The following is an 18,002-nucleotide window of genomic DNA, read 5'->3' as shown; positions in this document are numbered from 1 at the left end:
TAGCACTCTGAGCTGGCAGCGAAGAATAAGAGAAGGATCAGTTGCAGAGAAACGAGTTTGAGAGACACCAAGGTTGTGTCCCGCAAATCAACTAACCATGGCTTTATGAACAGGAGCAGATCGCTGACTCGGAGAGAAGAGAGAGGGAGCAATGGACTGAAATCTGGAGGGAGAATGGGAGCGTTTCAGGGGCACAGAGATTGGCCAAGGATTACAGAACAAGGACAGGATTAAGTTGGATGAATATTAACACTGATTAAGGACAGTTTGAGTGACAACAAAATCTGCAGAGGCAGGCCAAAACTTAGTCTGCCAATATTGTTGCTCTGTTGTTTGCTGGCGATATTTCACTAGGCACGCACTCAAGGCGGATTTCCACATGTCACAACTTCACATCAACATTACGTCGTAACTGGTGCTACCAGGTCAACAGGCAATTGATCAGAAGGCCTAGGAGAGACATGATGTACGACGAGAGACTGATTGTTGAAGTGGAGAAACATTTATGACACCAAATCAACAGTTCTTCCATGTTGGAGAATGAAAGAAGCTGTGTTGTTGCTGTTTCCTTGATGTGATCTTCTGTGAATACTTCCGTGAATACTTTCGTGAATACCGCTGGCTCCCAAGGCACCGCTGCGCTGCCGTAACGCGCCCGGTGGGGATTGACGCCGAACAGACACAACAAAGCAAACGTGCCGCGGCTGTTACGTGCCCAGTGGAAATCCGCCTGAAAACAGCTCGGACGGTTTGACGCACCCACCTGAAAGTAGAAATTTCGGAAAAACTATGTAAAATACTGGGGGAAGGAAACTTGGTTTGTGACTGAAAGGTTGCCAGTTTGAGTCCCTGCCAGGTCAAGGGTTGAGCTACCCCTGTTACCCCAATCCCCATTCCTCATTGTTAATTGGACACTCTAAATTGGCTAAGTGGGATGCATCAGGAAGGACATCCGGCATAAAAAACCTCTGCCAAATCATGTGTGCAGATCATGCAGTGGCGACCCCTAAGTGAACCGCAAATATGCAAGAACCACAAAGTCAAAACGTGTGAGAGACCACGGAGCAAACTTGGCGAGTGAGTATCACGACCAGACATCTCTTACCTCCCGTTCATTTTTCCCACATTTTCTTAAATCAGAATCTGAGCCACATTTGTGACAAATTTTCCCAGCAGCAGCAGCAGAAGCGGTGATGTAACTGATGACGTCGCTGTGCGAGTTGATGAAACCCATCAGCACCATCAGTGCGCGTTTCGACATCCTGTCGTTTATCTCAATTATATAACCAGACACGTAATCCTCCTGTCTAAAAGCAGCACCCCCAAATAACTGGCTTTCATCACATCTCACACACACGAGCGGCACTCAGCCTCGATAGCCTGACACAAAGTCTTGCCTATTTATCCATACTCTAAAATGCCTCCTTTGCCATTATACTTACACTATGTTCCAAACACAATTGCAGTGACACTCCCTGCTCTCTAAAGTGTGACCATACATTCTGAGACACTCGTGCACAATAAAGAGAGAGTTTTTCAGAAACAAAGAGTCACAGCAGGACTTTATTTCTTCGGTGTAATCCTGCCTCCCGAGGCCAATCGTGCCTCCTTCACTCTTCGACGGAATAATCAGTAAATATTGTCTCAAAGCTGTTAAGAACACAAGCCAATTATTTCCCTTATAATTACGAATGTATCTTTTTAAGTATGAACCTTTTTCATCCCGTCGTACACTTACCATAATAAGCGTTCCCTAGGCAACAGTTATCCCTCTGGAGCTACTTTACTCTTACTATCTAAGTAATGAAAAATATGTTGTTTTCTTTTAATTTATTATTATTTGAAATAAAGCTTTTGTTCAAACTATAGGGTGTAGCCACCAGACATTGAACAGCTGCAGCCTGGGCTTACACAAAGGTCTGGTTCAGACCTGATATCTGTTCACACCTGGCATTAAAATGCGTCTCCTGTGACCTTCATGAGATCAGATGTCATTTCTCTCATTTGATTTCCTGTCTCCTCATCTCGTTTCCTGTCATCTCACACTGTGCCTCACTCACTCTGGTGTTCCGTCTTCCCTGGGAGAAGAGATTGGCCTTTTTTTGGGGTACTTGTTTTTCACTTTTGCCACTGAATTACTGTCTATTAGGGTGTGACTATGCATCCTTTTGTCTTAACTATGCAGTTGGGCTGAACGATTTTGTATAAATATATCTAACTGCGATTGTAATATATGAGGGAATGGTACTTTTTATATTATCATTCTCATTTTCTTTTGAAAAAGTGATTAGTGTATGCAAAACAATGTTCTCCTCGGTCTATAGAACACGATGTGTATAGATCAAGACAGTAATTAATCTAAAATTCTATTTTGACATACATTTTGGCTTTGTCCAGCCCCGATATGTAGCCACAAATCATGCTAATTGAAAACCTAATACATTTTAAAAATACTTTTTAAAAACCTATTTAATTTAGTCTCTTGTTCTTTTCTATTTAACCGTTTAGCCAAAGTCAATCGGCATTTTCTAATCTTTAAAAGTGGCTTTTGGAAAAAGGCCGTCTTAATTGCACATAATTGGAAAAGCTAGTCTATAATTTAGTTACAAAAATGAGAGCCAAGGTCTTTGGAAATACAAATGTACTGTAGTATCACCTTGTATGCTAACATTAGCTCAGTGTTAATAGAAAGCAGAAAGATTTCTCACACCTAGACTTAATCAAATTTGAGTTATTTTTATTCATCCACACACTCGCACTACATGATATATTTATAAGCCATTAGCTCACAGTTAACTCTGGCGCAGCTAAGATGCTGTTCAGTTTATTACAACATCTATCCATAACTACGATGCTTTTCAGATAAATAACATTCATATATCAACTTAAATTGTGCAGGTGCTCATTTAAATATAATATGAGAAATTGTACCAACCCGTAATTAAGATGTTCTGAGTCGGAGGAGGCCTGAGTATCTGGTTAATTCGAGTGGAATAACTGTAATCAACAGATTTGATCACGCTCACTTTAACATAGTAAGTCAGTATTGCTAATTATTCAAACAGAGCTTAATGTTACGTTTCCTTTTTCAACAGATTTCCCCCGTCAAACAATAACATTTTGTGATTGACCACATTGAAATACTGTACAAAGTGAAGTAACAGAACAGTAGAAGCTGTCTTTGCTGTGTTTGATGGAGTGAGGGTAGAAGGTTTCCCGCATGTAAACTTCTAACCTTTTAAAGCAAATACAGACAAATTATTTTTAATTATCTTTTTTTGCTGTGAATAATCACCCTCACTTCACACACACACACACACACCTCCACCTCTTCTCCCTATTTGTTAATCTCAAAATATTCTACCTTCCATAATCAGCTTCTGTTCCTTCCTCTCCTCTCTAATGTCCCTCCTTCCCCTCCTCCTCCTCCTCCTCCACCTCTTGTGCTCTCACCGTCGTCTTCTTCTCTGCCAGCCAGGGCTGCAGGCTTTCAGCAGCATTACAGCATGTAAACCTCAGATTACAGCAGCCAAAGTCTGCCGAGCACCGCTTTGCCTCTGTGGATCACACATACACCCACAAGTGTGTAACTGCACACCCACCTGCCCACGCTCGTACATGCAGAGCATTTACAGCTCAGACCTTTTTTTTTGGAACTTAAATACGGGAAATACACTTTGGCATATTTAACACTGTCGTACACCGTTAAAGAAATTGTACCACACACGCGGACAGGACATTACTTTGACTTACATTAATTTCCTGGAGATTTACTCTAAACTTTCATTTACCATAACTACAACTGGCCAAACTCCAGAGGTGGAAAATAATGAATTACATTTACTTGCGTTACTGTATTTTTTGTGTACTTGTACTTTTTAAGGTCATTTTAAAAATGTATAATTTTACTTTCACTTAAGTATGTTTTTTTGGAAGTGCTGACAGGTGACTTGGCCTTAATTAAGGTCCCTGAGTGAGTAATAAAGTTGAAGCATTTGTGACCTTTGACCCATTTTGACCGACACATCACGTGGCCATAACTGGCCATAAAATCCTCCTAATATGTTACAGAGATTCAGGAATAATATTCATATAACATACTGAACTCACCAACAATAACAGTACAGTCAAAATATTTGCATAAAAAAAAATATTTTGCGGCAGGTGGCGCCACCTACTGCCGTCTACCAATCATCGCAGTCAGTAGAGTCTCAGCTGCCGAGCAACTACGGGTTGCCACTTACATCTGAGCTACAATGGCGGAGAAAACAAAACCTAAAAGACCTTGGTATTTTGTATTTGAGTGTAGTAACCGTTTTTGGCCACATTCTTACATATGGTGCCTTTAACGAACATATTTGTATCCCCTTGTCCTTTTTGCACGACCCCCAACCTTTTTATAAAAGTAACAAAGTAACTTTTACTCTGAGTACATTTTTAGACCAGTACTTTTACTTAAGTAAAATGTTATCAAAAATAGTGGTACTTTTACTTGACTAGAATATTTCAGTTGTAATTCCATCTCTCTGTAATTCAAACCCGTTTAACCTTAATATAAACCTAACACAAGCTTCATCCTAACCATGTATGTCTTCACCTTAAAATGTAATAATTTATGTTATGGGGACTTGGTTTCTGTTTCTATAAGGAAGACAAGTCCCCATAACGTGACTGTAAACAGATTTATGTCCCCACAACATAACACACACACATACACACAGCTTAGTACACAAATATTGACACTGTTTTCTTCCATCTCAAGTGGCTTAAGTCCCTCTCTACTCCCAATGTCACACAGCTAACTCCTGGAGGATAACTCCTCGCCTTGTGTATGTTTTCCGAACTTCTTTTATTACTGCTTTGGTTTTCACCAACTGTCCTCCCTGCATGTGCTCTGTTGCAGGCTGTCTCCATCCAATTAGCTCAAGTTGTGAACGATGCTTGTAAAGCTCACCCATTCATTTGAGATCTCTCATTTCTTGCCTGGATGCCTTTGAGCAACTCTCTTAGGAATTATCTTCATTTTTTATATATATATATATATTTACAACATCTGCCAAGTCACAAAGGCTCATAATAAATTTAGAGTATCCACAAAGTGCCGACTGTCAACACGTTTACAGTCAATTATTTTTCATTACATTCTCTCTTGACGTTCTACTGACAGCAGTTAAAACAGGATAAAACATTACGGATGTGTTGGAGCTCGAGCACTCGTCAAGTGTCGGAGAAGAAAACACTGTAGCCTTGGTTTAAATATAGAACAAGTCAACAATTGTAAGTCAGTATCTTTTAAGCCGAGAGTTTCCTGCATGAACCGAACAATACTGTGAGCGAACTCTGTTCTTCACAGTTCTGCACTCTGAAAATCATTCAATATGATCCTGGAATCAATTGCATTTTCTCCTCTTTGCAAAATACCCATAATGTAACCGAGTGAGTGAGAAAGTTAAAGCATTTGTGACCTTTGACCCATTTTGACTGACATATTTACATATTTACATATTTTTTTTGTCAGCACTTTAATTTCTAAAGGTTTGCCTTTCATTAAAAACAATGTGTGATTTGTATCCCCTTCTCCCTTTTGCACAAAGAACCCCAACCTTGTTAAAACATTTTAGACCAGTACTTAGAACAGTATTTGAGTAGAATATTGCAGTACTATTTCCATCTCTGCTTCACTCTAACCCCCTTAACCCTTTAAGGTACTACTCAACCATTTGGTCGACCACACTTTAAGTCACTACATCTCATTGAAAAATGCATCAAGCTGAAGTCACTTACACTAGATTAATATGACTTGTTCTGAATGTTGTATGTTATGAATTATGCAAACCAGGTTTATTATGAACAGACATCTCAACTGTTTGATAGAGGCCTGTATCTAAAATAATGTAGGGTCTAATAAAAATATACATATATATATACATATATATATATATATATCGATTGTCATTATTGTTATTGTAAGTAAATAAAATAAAATAATAAAAAATGCAAAGAAATCATTTTTCCTTTGCTTTTTTCTTGGTGCGTACCTTAAAGGGTTAAGCTAACCCAAGCTTCATCCTAACAATACAACATGTCTTCATCATAAAATGTAATCATTATGTTATGGGGACTTGGTTTGTGAATGAAACGGTATGAACCTAGAAAAAATCATTAGTTTTTTGGGGGGCAGGAAAGCTGTAAGCAACGAAGAAGAGAGTACAAAGAGCAGGGCATTACGTGTCCTGAATATAATTCTGATCTGGATTTAACTTGAAAAGGTTGATCTACACCTCAGTTCAACGGTGCCTTCCCCTCTTAAGCCGGTTTCACACCACACACTATTTCAAAGTCATACTATTGCTGCAGTTCAGACTCCACAGTTTGCTTGTCCTCAGGATTCTTGGAGCCGTATCTTGTCCCCAAACCATACATGGCTGTGAAAGCACATATGAGAAGTGACAAACAAACTAACTGAAGGGCAAAACTCGGTTTAATTCTGCCTGTTTTTTACGTCCCCGCGGATTACCTTAACAGGTTATGTTTCCAGCCAAATGTTCCTTTGCTTTGACTGTGAGCAGCATGATTGGAAAAGTGATGAGCGGCTTTTGATGATAATTCCATGCAAGATATACGGAGTGAATTTAAATTAAATTGTATTTTTATGTAGTATTGCTTCACCCCTTTCTCATTGTCCCTCTCTGTCGTGGACAGATGTTGTATTCCTATTTCAGTTGCCGCTGCTTTCTGATTGTCTGTGGTGGCTGGATAAGTTGCATAATGATCGCTCCATCTATTCGTGTGATTTGCCGTAGTCTCCCTTCTCTGTGTTGTTTGCGCCTCGTGGCTCTCGCTGCTAGGCGAGTGTCAGTTTGACAGGGAAAGGTCAAAAGATGTGTTAATGCAGCAATGCAGACTGTTTTTGTACATTCATCAAGACTCGGGGACACAGGATCTCTGTGAGCAACAAGTATCACACTGATGGATGTCAGGACTGAGAGTTTTGCATTAACCATGTAGTAGAAGCTAATTATCTGAGGAGCTGGTAACATTTGGAACTAAGATTTTAATTAGGTTAATGTTAAGATCACATATAATGCTTTATTTAAACCAGGGGTGTCAAAACTCATAAGTCGGGGCCAGACAGCGCATTTTTTTGGGCCACCACATAGTGGTTTGAGCCAATATAAAAAATTCACATTTTGTTTATCTGAGAAATTGATTGCGGTGTTTGTTTATTTTTTGGAATCGCCTGTCTGATAGTTAGTCAACTAGCAATGAAAGATGAAGAAGAAGAAGAAGAAGAAGACACAGTAAAAGCACTCTGGTGAAAAACTGAAATCCATATCACTGAATATTGGAGATCCGGCCAAAAAGGTTTCAGCTTCTCTAAATTAGTGATTATAGAAGTTTTAGTGGTGATCCCCACGCTCTGTTTATGTATAATGTGTATTTCGCTTCAATAAATGCTCACAAATTTGACCAATCCAGGTTAAAAACTATAATCGTGTTGAACATGCAACTGAAAACCCGTACTACATTTCCTTCCATCGCGATTTCTCACCTCATATAGTATGTGCATGCTTAATTTGTAACCATATACGTATGGGTGTGCATTATTTATAACTCGGCGGTATTTAATGACTTCATATTATTCCTGCTGCGCTTAACTTCACTTAAGAATCCCTCTGGATTTACCACTTCATCTGTAAATGCATCTTCATGTCAGCCTGTGTGTGTGTGGTTGTGTGTGTGTGTGTGTGGTTTGCATGTAAGAACTGCATCCTTCTTCAGCAGGTTGAGTGAACAAGTAGAATAAAGGAGAAACAAAACAAAGAGCAAGCCACAGCTTTAATTATTATTTACAGCACTACTGAGAAAAGTAGACATTAATGCCTCCCCCTTTCTTCTCCGTGTGAGAGAGAGAGAGACGAGGGGAGAAACTAATAAACAGACATTATGCCTTTCTGCGTTTAACACCAATCAGTTTATAGGAAATACACAATAAAAGGAAGGCTGACAGAAAGTCAGAGGTACAACAGAAAGATGTTGATAACTTTTCCTCCTGTTGAAGAACTTTGAATGCGACCGATATCAGGTTGTGAATCGTCAACAATACAGCACGTTTATCATTTTCATCTACATCATACATACAGTATGAGAGGAGGAAAATCAATGAAGGAGAACATATTTGTAAGTGATTTGCCGCTGCACACACAACAGTTGCACACTTTTCTTCCAATAAACACACAAAAATAATAAAAACCCACATATTTTTGCTTCTTCTGATGAAGTTGACCTTTAATGTACCTTAGTAGTTTTTTTTTTCCCATTGCCAAAGGTAAACAGAGTCTAAAGAGACTCAGTCATGATTTGTAATTATTCAGTAGCTGTCTAAATGACTTGAATTAAAAAGGAGACGAACATTAAATCAAACTAGAAAAGCACTCGGAGAGCGCAGTTGTTGTGAGACCAAAATCGGTAACGTTATCACGCCCACGCGACGTAAAGCGTCAGATTCTGAGGTTAGGATGTGGAAAAGTGAGGTTAGTTGTTTCAGTGTAACACATATTTAAAATATCAATGTGCTTTTTTTTAATAGATCTGTTGTGGTAATAGTAGCTGTGTCAGCTAAACATCTCAAGTCACTTCCCCTTTGTTGTCTAACACTTTTTTGTCAGAAATGATGCATAAAGGCTGTCAAAACAATTTCGCTGAGCATTGTGTCAACAAAATGTGCCCGGCAGCTCGTTTGTCACCATCTGGATGTCAAGCACACCAATGTACGTAAATATTTATACTGTAAACTACACGTATATATAATTGGGACATTGACGTTTTTGTCATACGGATACATCGCACGAGCTTGATCTGCGTTTACAAAGTGTGCAAGTTCATTTAGTTAGTTGTTAGAGTACGAAAACTATTCAAGCGAGATTTTAGATCATCACAGAAGCAGCTGTGCTCTCTACCTGGCGCCTGTTGAGTAGTTATAATACAAGCCTGTGACATGTCACAGATGTCAAGACTCTCATTACGGCACAAATGCAGTCTTTAATTTTCTTAAAAGCCCGTCTAATCACAAACTGGTGAACGTGTGCATCCCTGTGAAGTGGTGGCAAAGTGACATCCATTATTCCATCTGATATTCCTTTGTGGGGCTCCTCCATACGCTAAATAGCTCAATGATTGAATGACAATAATTGCACCCAAAAGTGATTTTCTGGATCTGAAACCTGTCCAGGACAATAATGCCATTTTACCCCAAAGATGAAGTCAAACAGCAATTTGACTGTAATTATTGGAGAAGCTAAAAGGACAATAGGCTCAGTCACTGGTTCAGTGGAGTTCTCATACATACAGTAGATAATAATACATGCAGTTTTGCAGATGAATTTAATATATAGTTGTGAACAGGGAACATTTTCCCTCATATATTTTTTCATTTCATCTAATTTGAGTCTCTTTATGGACGCTCAGTTGGATATAAAAGTTAAAAAACATACATTACACTGTAAAGAACCCACATTATGAAACAATATACATATATAGAACAATAAAATACTGTAAATAACTGAAAAAAAAACATATATAAACTGAGTAAAAAAGATATGCATTACACTGTAAATAATCCTCTTCATTTTCCAACTTGCTGAACGATAACTTCACACAGGTTAAAGTGTGGTGGGGCCCCTTTAGGGAGGTTTCCTACTGAGATGTCATTGCAAATCGCCCATTGTTTTTTAAGGGGGACGGGGAGGCGGCTGGTCACTGCACATTTCAGTAAAAACAGTCCTCAGGCTCCGAGTGTCGGGGGGGGCCCTATCAGCTCGGGGCCCCAAGCAGTTGCCTGCCTTGCCTGTTCACAAACTGCGCCTCTGCTCAGTCATGTCAACGGTTCCTCATGCATTGGACAAACAAACAATGGGACAAAACAGTCCTAATTTACCACGGTTTACTTGCCGTTTATCAACAATATTCTCTTTGCAATCCAATTAGCGGACAAAGAATTTGGGGCTTGTCTAATTCGCTTTTTTTCCACTTATCTCCCCAGGTAGTCGTTTAATCACAAACACCGCGATTTTAATCACGGGGCAGCATTTTTTTTAATTTTTTTATTTCATAATTAAGCATATTAACAGCAGTGTTAAACCGCACGTTATCTACGATTGTGAAGTGGATAAGAGAAGGGCTTTAGAAGACACTGACGCAGCAGAATGTGAAACATAATACCTACAGTAGTACATGCTCGGGAACAAACTACTTTTCAAAGAGGGAGCGAGAGTGGCCATGCACACAGACTGTAAAGTGGAGATTAGGCAGCCATTGGTGCAGAGCACTGATGTTAGTGCATCGTGGACTGCTTGCTGCAACAAGCTGTCCCCTCTGTTACAAGGCGAGAGCGCGCGCGGGGGGGGGGGGGGGGGTATGAGGAGAAATGGAAAATGGATTGAAGGAAAAGGGAGAGGACAGAAGGAAGGCTTGGTGAGCAAGCTGTTTGGAGACTTTGCTGACACACATGTTGCTCCAGTAGAGGGAGGGCCGGGCGAGGGGGGGGGATACTTTAGGAGGGAGCGGTTGACAGGACGAGTGGAACTGCTCAGCAGCTTGTCTGCGTTTGTGCCTGGCTACTGTCTCTCCACTGCAGCGGCAGACACGAGTGTTTGGCAAAGACAACAGAGGGAGTGTTACAGAGCCACACAGGCTGCAAGTGACACACCAGCGTTTGGCAGATGAAACGAGGTTAGCGCAGAGAAAAGACAGAGAGATATAGAGAGACTCCTGAAACAAGTATTTCCAGTCAGTAAAGCACAGACGTACAGTATACGACTAAGAGATGTGCATTCTGCGCAAACAATTAAATATCATACATGCATTAGAAAGCCTCCCAAAATCAAATCTCTCCCTCCATTGATGGAGCTCATAATGTGGGGCAGAAAAATCACAGCAGTTAATGCAGCAATTGCCTGGGTCCAATTTCATGGGGAGTTGCTTTTTTGTCTACCAGCAGTAATTTAAAGCAGTGTACGACAGAATATTTTTTTTTTTTTTTTGACATTTATACATATTTTCCCTGATTGTTTTATTTTGTACAACTTCCTGTGCATATTGATTTGTAGCAGCTTCTAATCTCTTTTCAGAACCAGAATACACTGCAGCTCGGCTGCTTCCAAATGTCACCTGCCATCGATTTATGTGTGTGCGTGTGTGTGTGTGTGTGATCATGGCAAAACGTGTAAGAATAACAGACAAAGCCACAGTTTGTTGCACAGTGAGTGTGCTTTTATGTGGTTGCCAGACATTCATGAAACCTCCGTGACTGTAAGTACCTTTTAAGCTCGAGGATACTTACATGCTGTTTGATTGTGTTTGTTTTGATGTGTGGTTTTCTGTTCATTTAAGTGAATGTGAATAGTGGGTAAAGTGTTGTTGAGTAGAAATATTTATTTTTACAGTATATGACGCGCCCCCCCCCCCCCCCACACACACACACACACAGACACTTAAACAATCAAAGTATGCAAGTATTGGACATCATACTGTTCAACACTTCACTGGTGCCTATTTAAGACTTCTAAGACCTGTCGGTATTTATTTGCCTTTTGTTTTTATTTTACAGAATAATAATTAAATAAGCCTTATTATTTCCACTGACATATTTCCCTTGAAGGAAGGTTGATGTTAATTAAAGGAGAAGCTGCTGATTTAATCCACTTTCAGCTAAATCTCTGGGTTTCCTGTGATGCAACCGGGATAATACATCTCACTGCACTGCAAGGTACAATTAATTTCTTTGACTCATTGATAAGAGGTAAGGGCAAATTAAATTCAAGAGATCTTATCAGCCTTTGCAGACGGTTAAACAAACTACTATAGGTGTATTCCTTGATGTACGCTCCAGAAGTTTAGGCTTTAGGTGAAATGACAGTTTTCGTTGACACACCGTTAACAACTCGCTGTTTGGTAGCTAAAAGATGGTAATGCATGTAAATGCACGTGTATATATTCTGTGTATAAGCGCTAAAGCACAGCACGGATACGTAGCATACTGGAATTAAGGGATTTATTCATGCTTAGCCCCCACTGCTAATACATGCCTGTGTCTGTTTAAGTATGTATGTAGAATGAAGCACATTCACAACCAAATACAACCGTTTAACCCTTCTGTGACCAATCACTTTGTCGCCGACAGGATTTGGCATGCGTACTTCTCATTATCGTTTCCAATATCTCGAAAAACTATGGACTTCTGGCGTTCTGTCAAGGGGGGCCCTCGCTTTTTGCCCTATGTCAGCTGAGATTGGCACAGCACCTGCGCAACCCTCATGTGGAGGATAAATTGGTAGAAGACGGAAGGATGGATACCAGAATGCCCTCAGGACTATTTTGCCTACTCATGGTGCAGCAGATGTAGATTTAAATTGTCTTCATTGAGATTGCAGCCAATTTAGCTGAATGTTGTAGTCATTGGTTGTATCGGCATATCTTGGTGTGTTTGCCGATATCCAATAATAGTTTTTCAACACGGTATAAATATTGTGCCGACAATATCGTGCATCCCTGGTTTAATAGCATCATTCATTCAACATAGATCCTTGGCTGTGACCTACAGCTCTAGCGAGCACACCGTAAGCACTTAAATGCAAGAAAACACCCAGGACAAACTTAAGAGCCATCAAGGCCAATAAAAATATATAGAAGAAAATAATTTCTTATGTGTATTCATATATTTTTATGGTGCCTCGTCTCTGTTTTAGTCACTGTTGGTGCATTGCGAATGACTGCAGTTTCCAGTCTATAAGAGCAAAGTGAATTTTGATGTCATCGCTCACTGAAGTCCCTCTCGTCTTCATATCTGTGGCACAAGTTGATGTGTAAGATTTGTCTTCCAACGCTATATTTAAGCAATTTATCTCGCTTCATAGTCCACTATATAGTGCTTCGTTTAACTGTCCGTCTGTATGTTTGTAATTATTGCTGTAGGCAGATGAAATGGTGCCATACACCATGATGTGTGGTCTGCATTGTGGCGCCACTCACAAGAAACTGTGGTATCATATATAAATTAGCAAAATGCACAGACGGCAGTGGTGCTGAGATGACAGACAGTGTTACAGAAACAAGGAGACAGAACCCATATGGGAAGTATAAAGAAAAGAGAAGAAGAACAAATGGAACTTGTCATAGTGGTAAATGAGAGTTGTGGGATGCTAATGGCAGTATTTCCAAACTTGCAACTTCATAAAAATGGTCTAGACACAGTGGGTCATTCACCTAACATGCACACACACACTCACAAATGTACATTTATTTCATGCTGTTTGGGGGAAATGAGCCCTTATCTGAGGCTGTGGAGATAAGCGGAGGCAATGGACCACTCGAGCCAGCTTCTGATGCACATGTGCACATCCATTAATGCTCAGACAAAAGCTGCCTTCACACTGTCCAGGTGTATAAAAGTCAAAACAACTCAAAATGTATTAATAGCCAATAATACTTTATCCCCTGCAATTATCAAATAAAACAAATACTATTCATGAAATTAGCTATGTGTGGTTAATTATTTATGGATTTAAAAAAAAAAAAAAAAAAAGTGAAGCTTTTATTTACTTTATCTAGTGGTAATACATTAAATTAAGTGGTAGCTGCCAGTGATATAGCTGGTGTCTAAATATACAACGTAAGCAGGCTGTACAATGTTATTCACCACCCTCTCTTCACAAACTCAACAGATGGCTCCAGTATTCATGTCACAAACTACAACCCCTTGCTTTTTAATACAGTTCATCACATGAGAACATTTGAGGAGCTGTTTTTTAACTAATAAATAAGTAATTACCCAAGAACTGACGGTGAAAATTATGGGAAACTAAGAAAGATATGCATGCGTCTGTGAGTTTTAGTCTGCAATCAGAGTAAACTAATGAATAGATGAGGTCATGTGTGTTTGCTACATATGCAATTACTGCACCTCTCTGTTACTTTACCGGCTAATGTTTGCACACCACAGAATGCAAACACAAACTGCCGTCATTATACGGCGTGAGTAGAATCATCTCAAAGTGAATCTGTAACTCTCTGGCTCACGTATTTAGTACCTCAACAGAAGCTAAAACTGATGATTTGTTTTAACGTCTTCTGTGCTAACAACATATGTACTGTATTGTAACTTGAGTTCATTTCACAGAGTAATTATAAAAATCAACACCATTCCGGCGTTAAGATGCACACATTTTATAGTTATGGAATGTTAAGTGTCAGCTTTATGAACAAACCATTGAAGCAGATAAGAAGGGGAAAAAAAAACTACTAAAATGTATTTACATTGCAGTTTTTATTGCACTATTCCGAATGTTTTGTAACGACTGTGTATGCACTGTTGTCTGGATTGGTATCAACTCAATTGTGAGCATCTTATTTTATAAAAAAGTATCCCTTGCCCTCTCACGTGTGTCCTCTCTTTCTCCACATTGTGCGCAAACACCACATAGTTCATGTTTGTCGACAACTGTGGGCACACATACGTCCAATGCACTGTTATACAATGAGATAACCAGGCTTACAGACACCATATGTGTGTGTGTATAGGCTGAGACTTACACACACACATACACATTTGTGCTCTGTGATCGAGGGCTGTATTGACACAGGGATTGTGGCAAGAATAATAAATACCAATAGTTGTGTTGTGTTACCAAAAAAAGTTATTTGACTGATCTTCAGAGGAACAGAAAAATTGCAGACACGTCCTGTTTCTTAAATTCAAAATGGAGAAGAAACAAAAAATAGAAGACAAGTGTGTGGGACAGTAGTCAGAATCATATTCTAGCTCCACATCTCCCCCTACAGACTGGAAACCAGGATTTCTGCCTGAGTCACACAAATGCAGCCAGTCATAGAAGTCATTTAATCCTATACGTATATATATATTTATTTTTACATGTGTGTATGTATTTATCTTAACTGGAGAGTGAAGCCACCAATGCCAAGGTAACCTGAGTCATACCATTTTAGGAGAAATCTAATGTGTTGTCACACTTTAATGGACATTTCAGTTTTGACTGATAGGACACCAGTGAAAGGTGTCTAACTCTTCTGTTACACCTTAAAGCACAGCCACCAAGGCCGTCGGTGTATATTATGATAGACATTTGTGTAAACACCAAATCTATTGATATGTGTGTATTGCCAGTAACCACAGTAGAACACTTTTTTAATCATTTAAATCCTTATATTTGGGACTTTGGAGGCCCTATCAGTATAGTAGGGATTCAACCCGGCCTAAAAGTTAGGTTATTCGTCACTAAATAACTTTTGGTAACTTCTGCAGACGTCAATTGTGGAACATCTCTGCATCTTTGGCTTACAGGAAATAGTCAGGTCTGGCTTATTGAAAACCAGGAATGCCTGTGCATATAGTCAATTGCTCATTCAGTCGTAGCTCGAGGCTATACTAACACGGATGATCGTACCCACCCCACCCTCCCCCTCTCTGCCTCTGTGGTTTGTTTGTGGTTTTTTGATTCCAAGCACAAACTATGGCATTTTGCAGTTTTATGTGTGTATCACAATGTGCTTGTGGATTCGTGTTTGTTTGTCTTTGGATTTCAAACAGCCTGGGAAACCCTGCTAGTTTGATCTTTGAAGCAAAAAAAAGCAAACTATATTTTATTGAAAGCACAAGGCAGCACATCGATGAAGAAAAACTGGTCAGGGACTTCAATAATGTTGTCTGAGGGAAAAGACTAAAGGTTATGATGCAAAGTGATGGACACAGCAGCTTTAGTTGGAATCATAAAGCACTTTTTAATTACAGGTTGTCCATTATGGCTTTTTCTATGGACAATGCTAATCCCTGTCTGGAGAAATCAGTGCAGCCATTGGCCGATGTATGATGCCAAATTTTTTTTTATATTCAATCTGTGTGTATTTTCTTTCTCAAATATACTGTTGCGTCTCATTGTGTTATGACAGTGTTCAATTAATATTTTTTTATTACTATAAATTCTCCTATCTCAATTTGCGTTGATTGAATAAGCTTGAAGGTGTTTGCCAATTATTTTTTTTTGTAAACTCAACGTGAATATCTAACTTTCCTCTGCTTTCTGTTTTTCGTTGTGTGCAGCTGGCAATGTGGGATCCCGTTCACGGCTTGAATGGCACGCTGACAGACAGGAAGCTGGAAAATAACATGAGGGGAGTGGTGCTACGAGTTGTCACTGTTTTGGTGAGTATCGTTTTTTTATTTATTTAGTTCAGAAATAGAGACCGATTTAGAGCAGACAAAATGGCCTTTGAAATAAATAAAGGGATCATTATTTCATTAGCTTGCATTGTGACACCCTGACAGCTCCATGACAGAGGCCCATGACAGTGAGACTCCAACACTGTCTGCCTCACCTGCAGCATGGATTTGAGTGCCTCCATGAGTGCTTTAATGATTCACTGGTGTAAATTCTTCATATCCCATCTTTGAAGTGAGGAGCAGAGAAGAAATAATGGTGGACATCTTTGAGCCTTTCCCTTTGTCTCTCTCAAGTCTTTGATTTTTACCACCCTTAAAAGGAGTAAAATACGAACGAAGAATACGAACAGTGTTTTTGAATAGTGGGCTTTTCCCATCACTAGTGTAGTTTGGCCCCTATAGGTGTACTCTAAATGCAAATGATCCTGCCCTTGATGTGCTTTACCTCTGGTTGTGTATGTGTGTTAGCATACAGTAGATGGCTGGTGGCTCTTAAGGGCCTAAAGACAGAAATACAGAGTGGTAAATGTCCAGGATACCCCTTGGATGAGGTGTTACTGCTTCATGTGAGAACGGTTCGAGGGCAAACCCTTATTGTGAGTGTCACTATGTGTGTGTGTGTGTGTGCGAGATGTGAAGATTTCTAAAGAGACCTTTTGAACAGATGGTTCTGTGTTGCCCGAGGTGTTTCCTACTCTAAAATAACAGTTTTTTTCCCCCGTAAAAGTGCAATTGTTTCTCACTCCTTGGCTAAAACGCACTCACACAGACACAGACGTGCACAGACATTAACCTGTAAGATGACACGTTCATTCTATTCTATTCACCAGACCGCTGAATATGTATTGATTAGTCAATTGATATGCGATATACCAATATCAGTGCCTATGACTCGATGTCATTCATTACCAAGTACTGTATTGACTATTAGATGGATGTTACGAAGGCATCATTATGATTATGTGCTTATGGTTCTATACAGGTCACCAAATTATTACTGTGCAATGAGAATTAAATGGGATCTCTAAAGCTTTAGAGTTTCTACATATGTAAAAGTCAGAGCGTGGAAAATCAGACAGCCTTCAAATCTCCCCCTCACTAACTTGCTTATGTTCTTAATTTAGTTTGCTTCATCTCAGCAGCTGAGTTTTCCCCCGTTAATTAATTGCATTCAATATTCCGAGTTCCTTCATTTTTGGAGGGTGCTCCCGCATATGACACACGGTTCTCGTGTAGACAGCTGTGTTTCCGAGGTCGTCATGAGTGCAGAAATAAAGAATTAAAGAACAGCTATCTTTATATTTACTCACAGTACACAGGCAAACTGCTGATAAAGTGCGCCAAGGGTTTTTATATCATTACAGCATGGGAGGATTGTTTGTCTTTGGCTCCTGTGTGTCATGGAGCCATGTTTTTCGACACGCCTTAAAAATCCTCCATAATTTGCTCCATATGCAGTGTAATGTGTGAGGAAGGGAAACTATATGCTTTGCAGGGTCTTTAAGTTAAATATTTAGATAACATTAAGGTACACAGTGGCCACAATTGGAATATAGGCTATAGTATACTATAATTATAACAATATCTGAAAGTTTCACACTTTCTTTAGACTTTATTCATTTTTCATTGTGGTATGTGTGTACAGTTTGCTAAATTTTAATTGCAGAAAATTGGTTGAACTTTTCATCAATTCTGGTTAAGAGAACAAATATAATTACAGTTATAAATTATAATAATAATAATAATAACAATATTAATAGTAATAAAA

General features: G+C 39.4%; 1 protein-coding gene across 1 annotated transcript in view; it reads left to right on the top strand.

Annotated features, from left to right (window-relative positions):
* Nucleotides 1–18,002, top strand: part of grid2 (glutamate receptor, ionotropic, delta 2) — a gene marked incomplete at both ends in the record, with an annotated part of 423,554 nt that overhangs the window by 303,345 nt on the left and 102,207 nt on the right. The window contains one exon of the mRNA XM_083904505.1: nt 16,115–16,216. Coding sequence (XP_083760631.1) covers nt 16,115–16,216 — 102 coding nt within the window. The remainder of the gene's footprint in view (nt 1–16,114; nt 16,217–18,002) is intronic.

This window comes from Microchirus variegatus (assembly GCF_963457635.1).
Source record: "Microchirus variegatus genome assembly, chromosome: 18".
Lineage (NCBI taxonomy): Eukaryota > Metazoa > Chordata > Actinopteri > Pleuronectiformes > Soleidae > Microchirus > Microchirus variegatus.
This window is presented reverse-complemented; position numbering and strand designations above follow the sequence as displayed.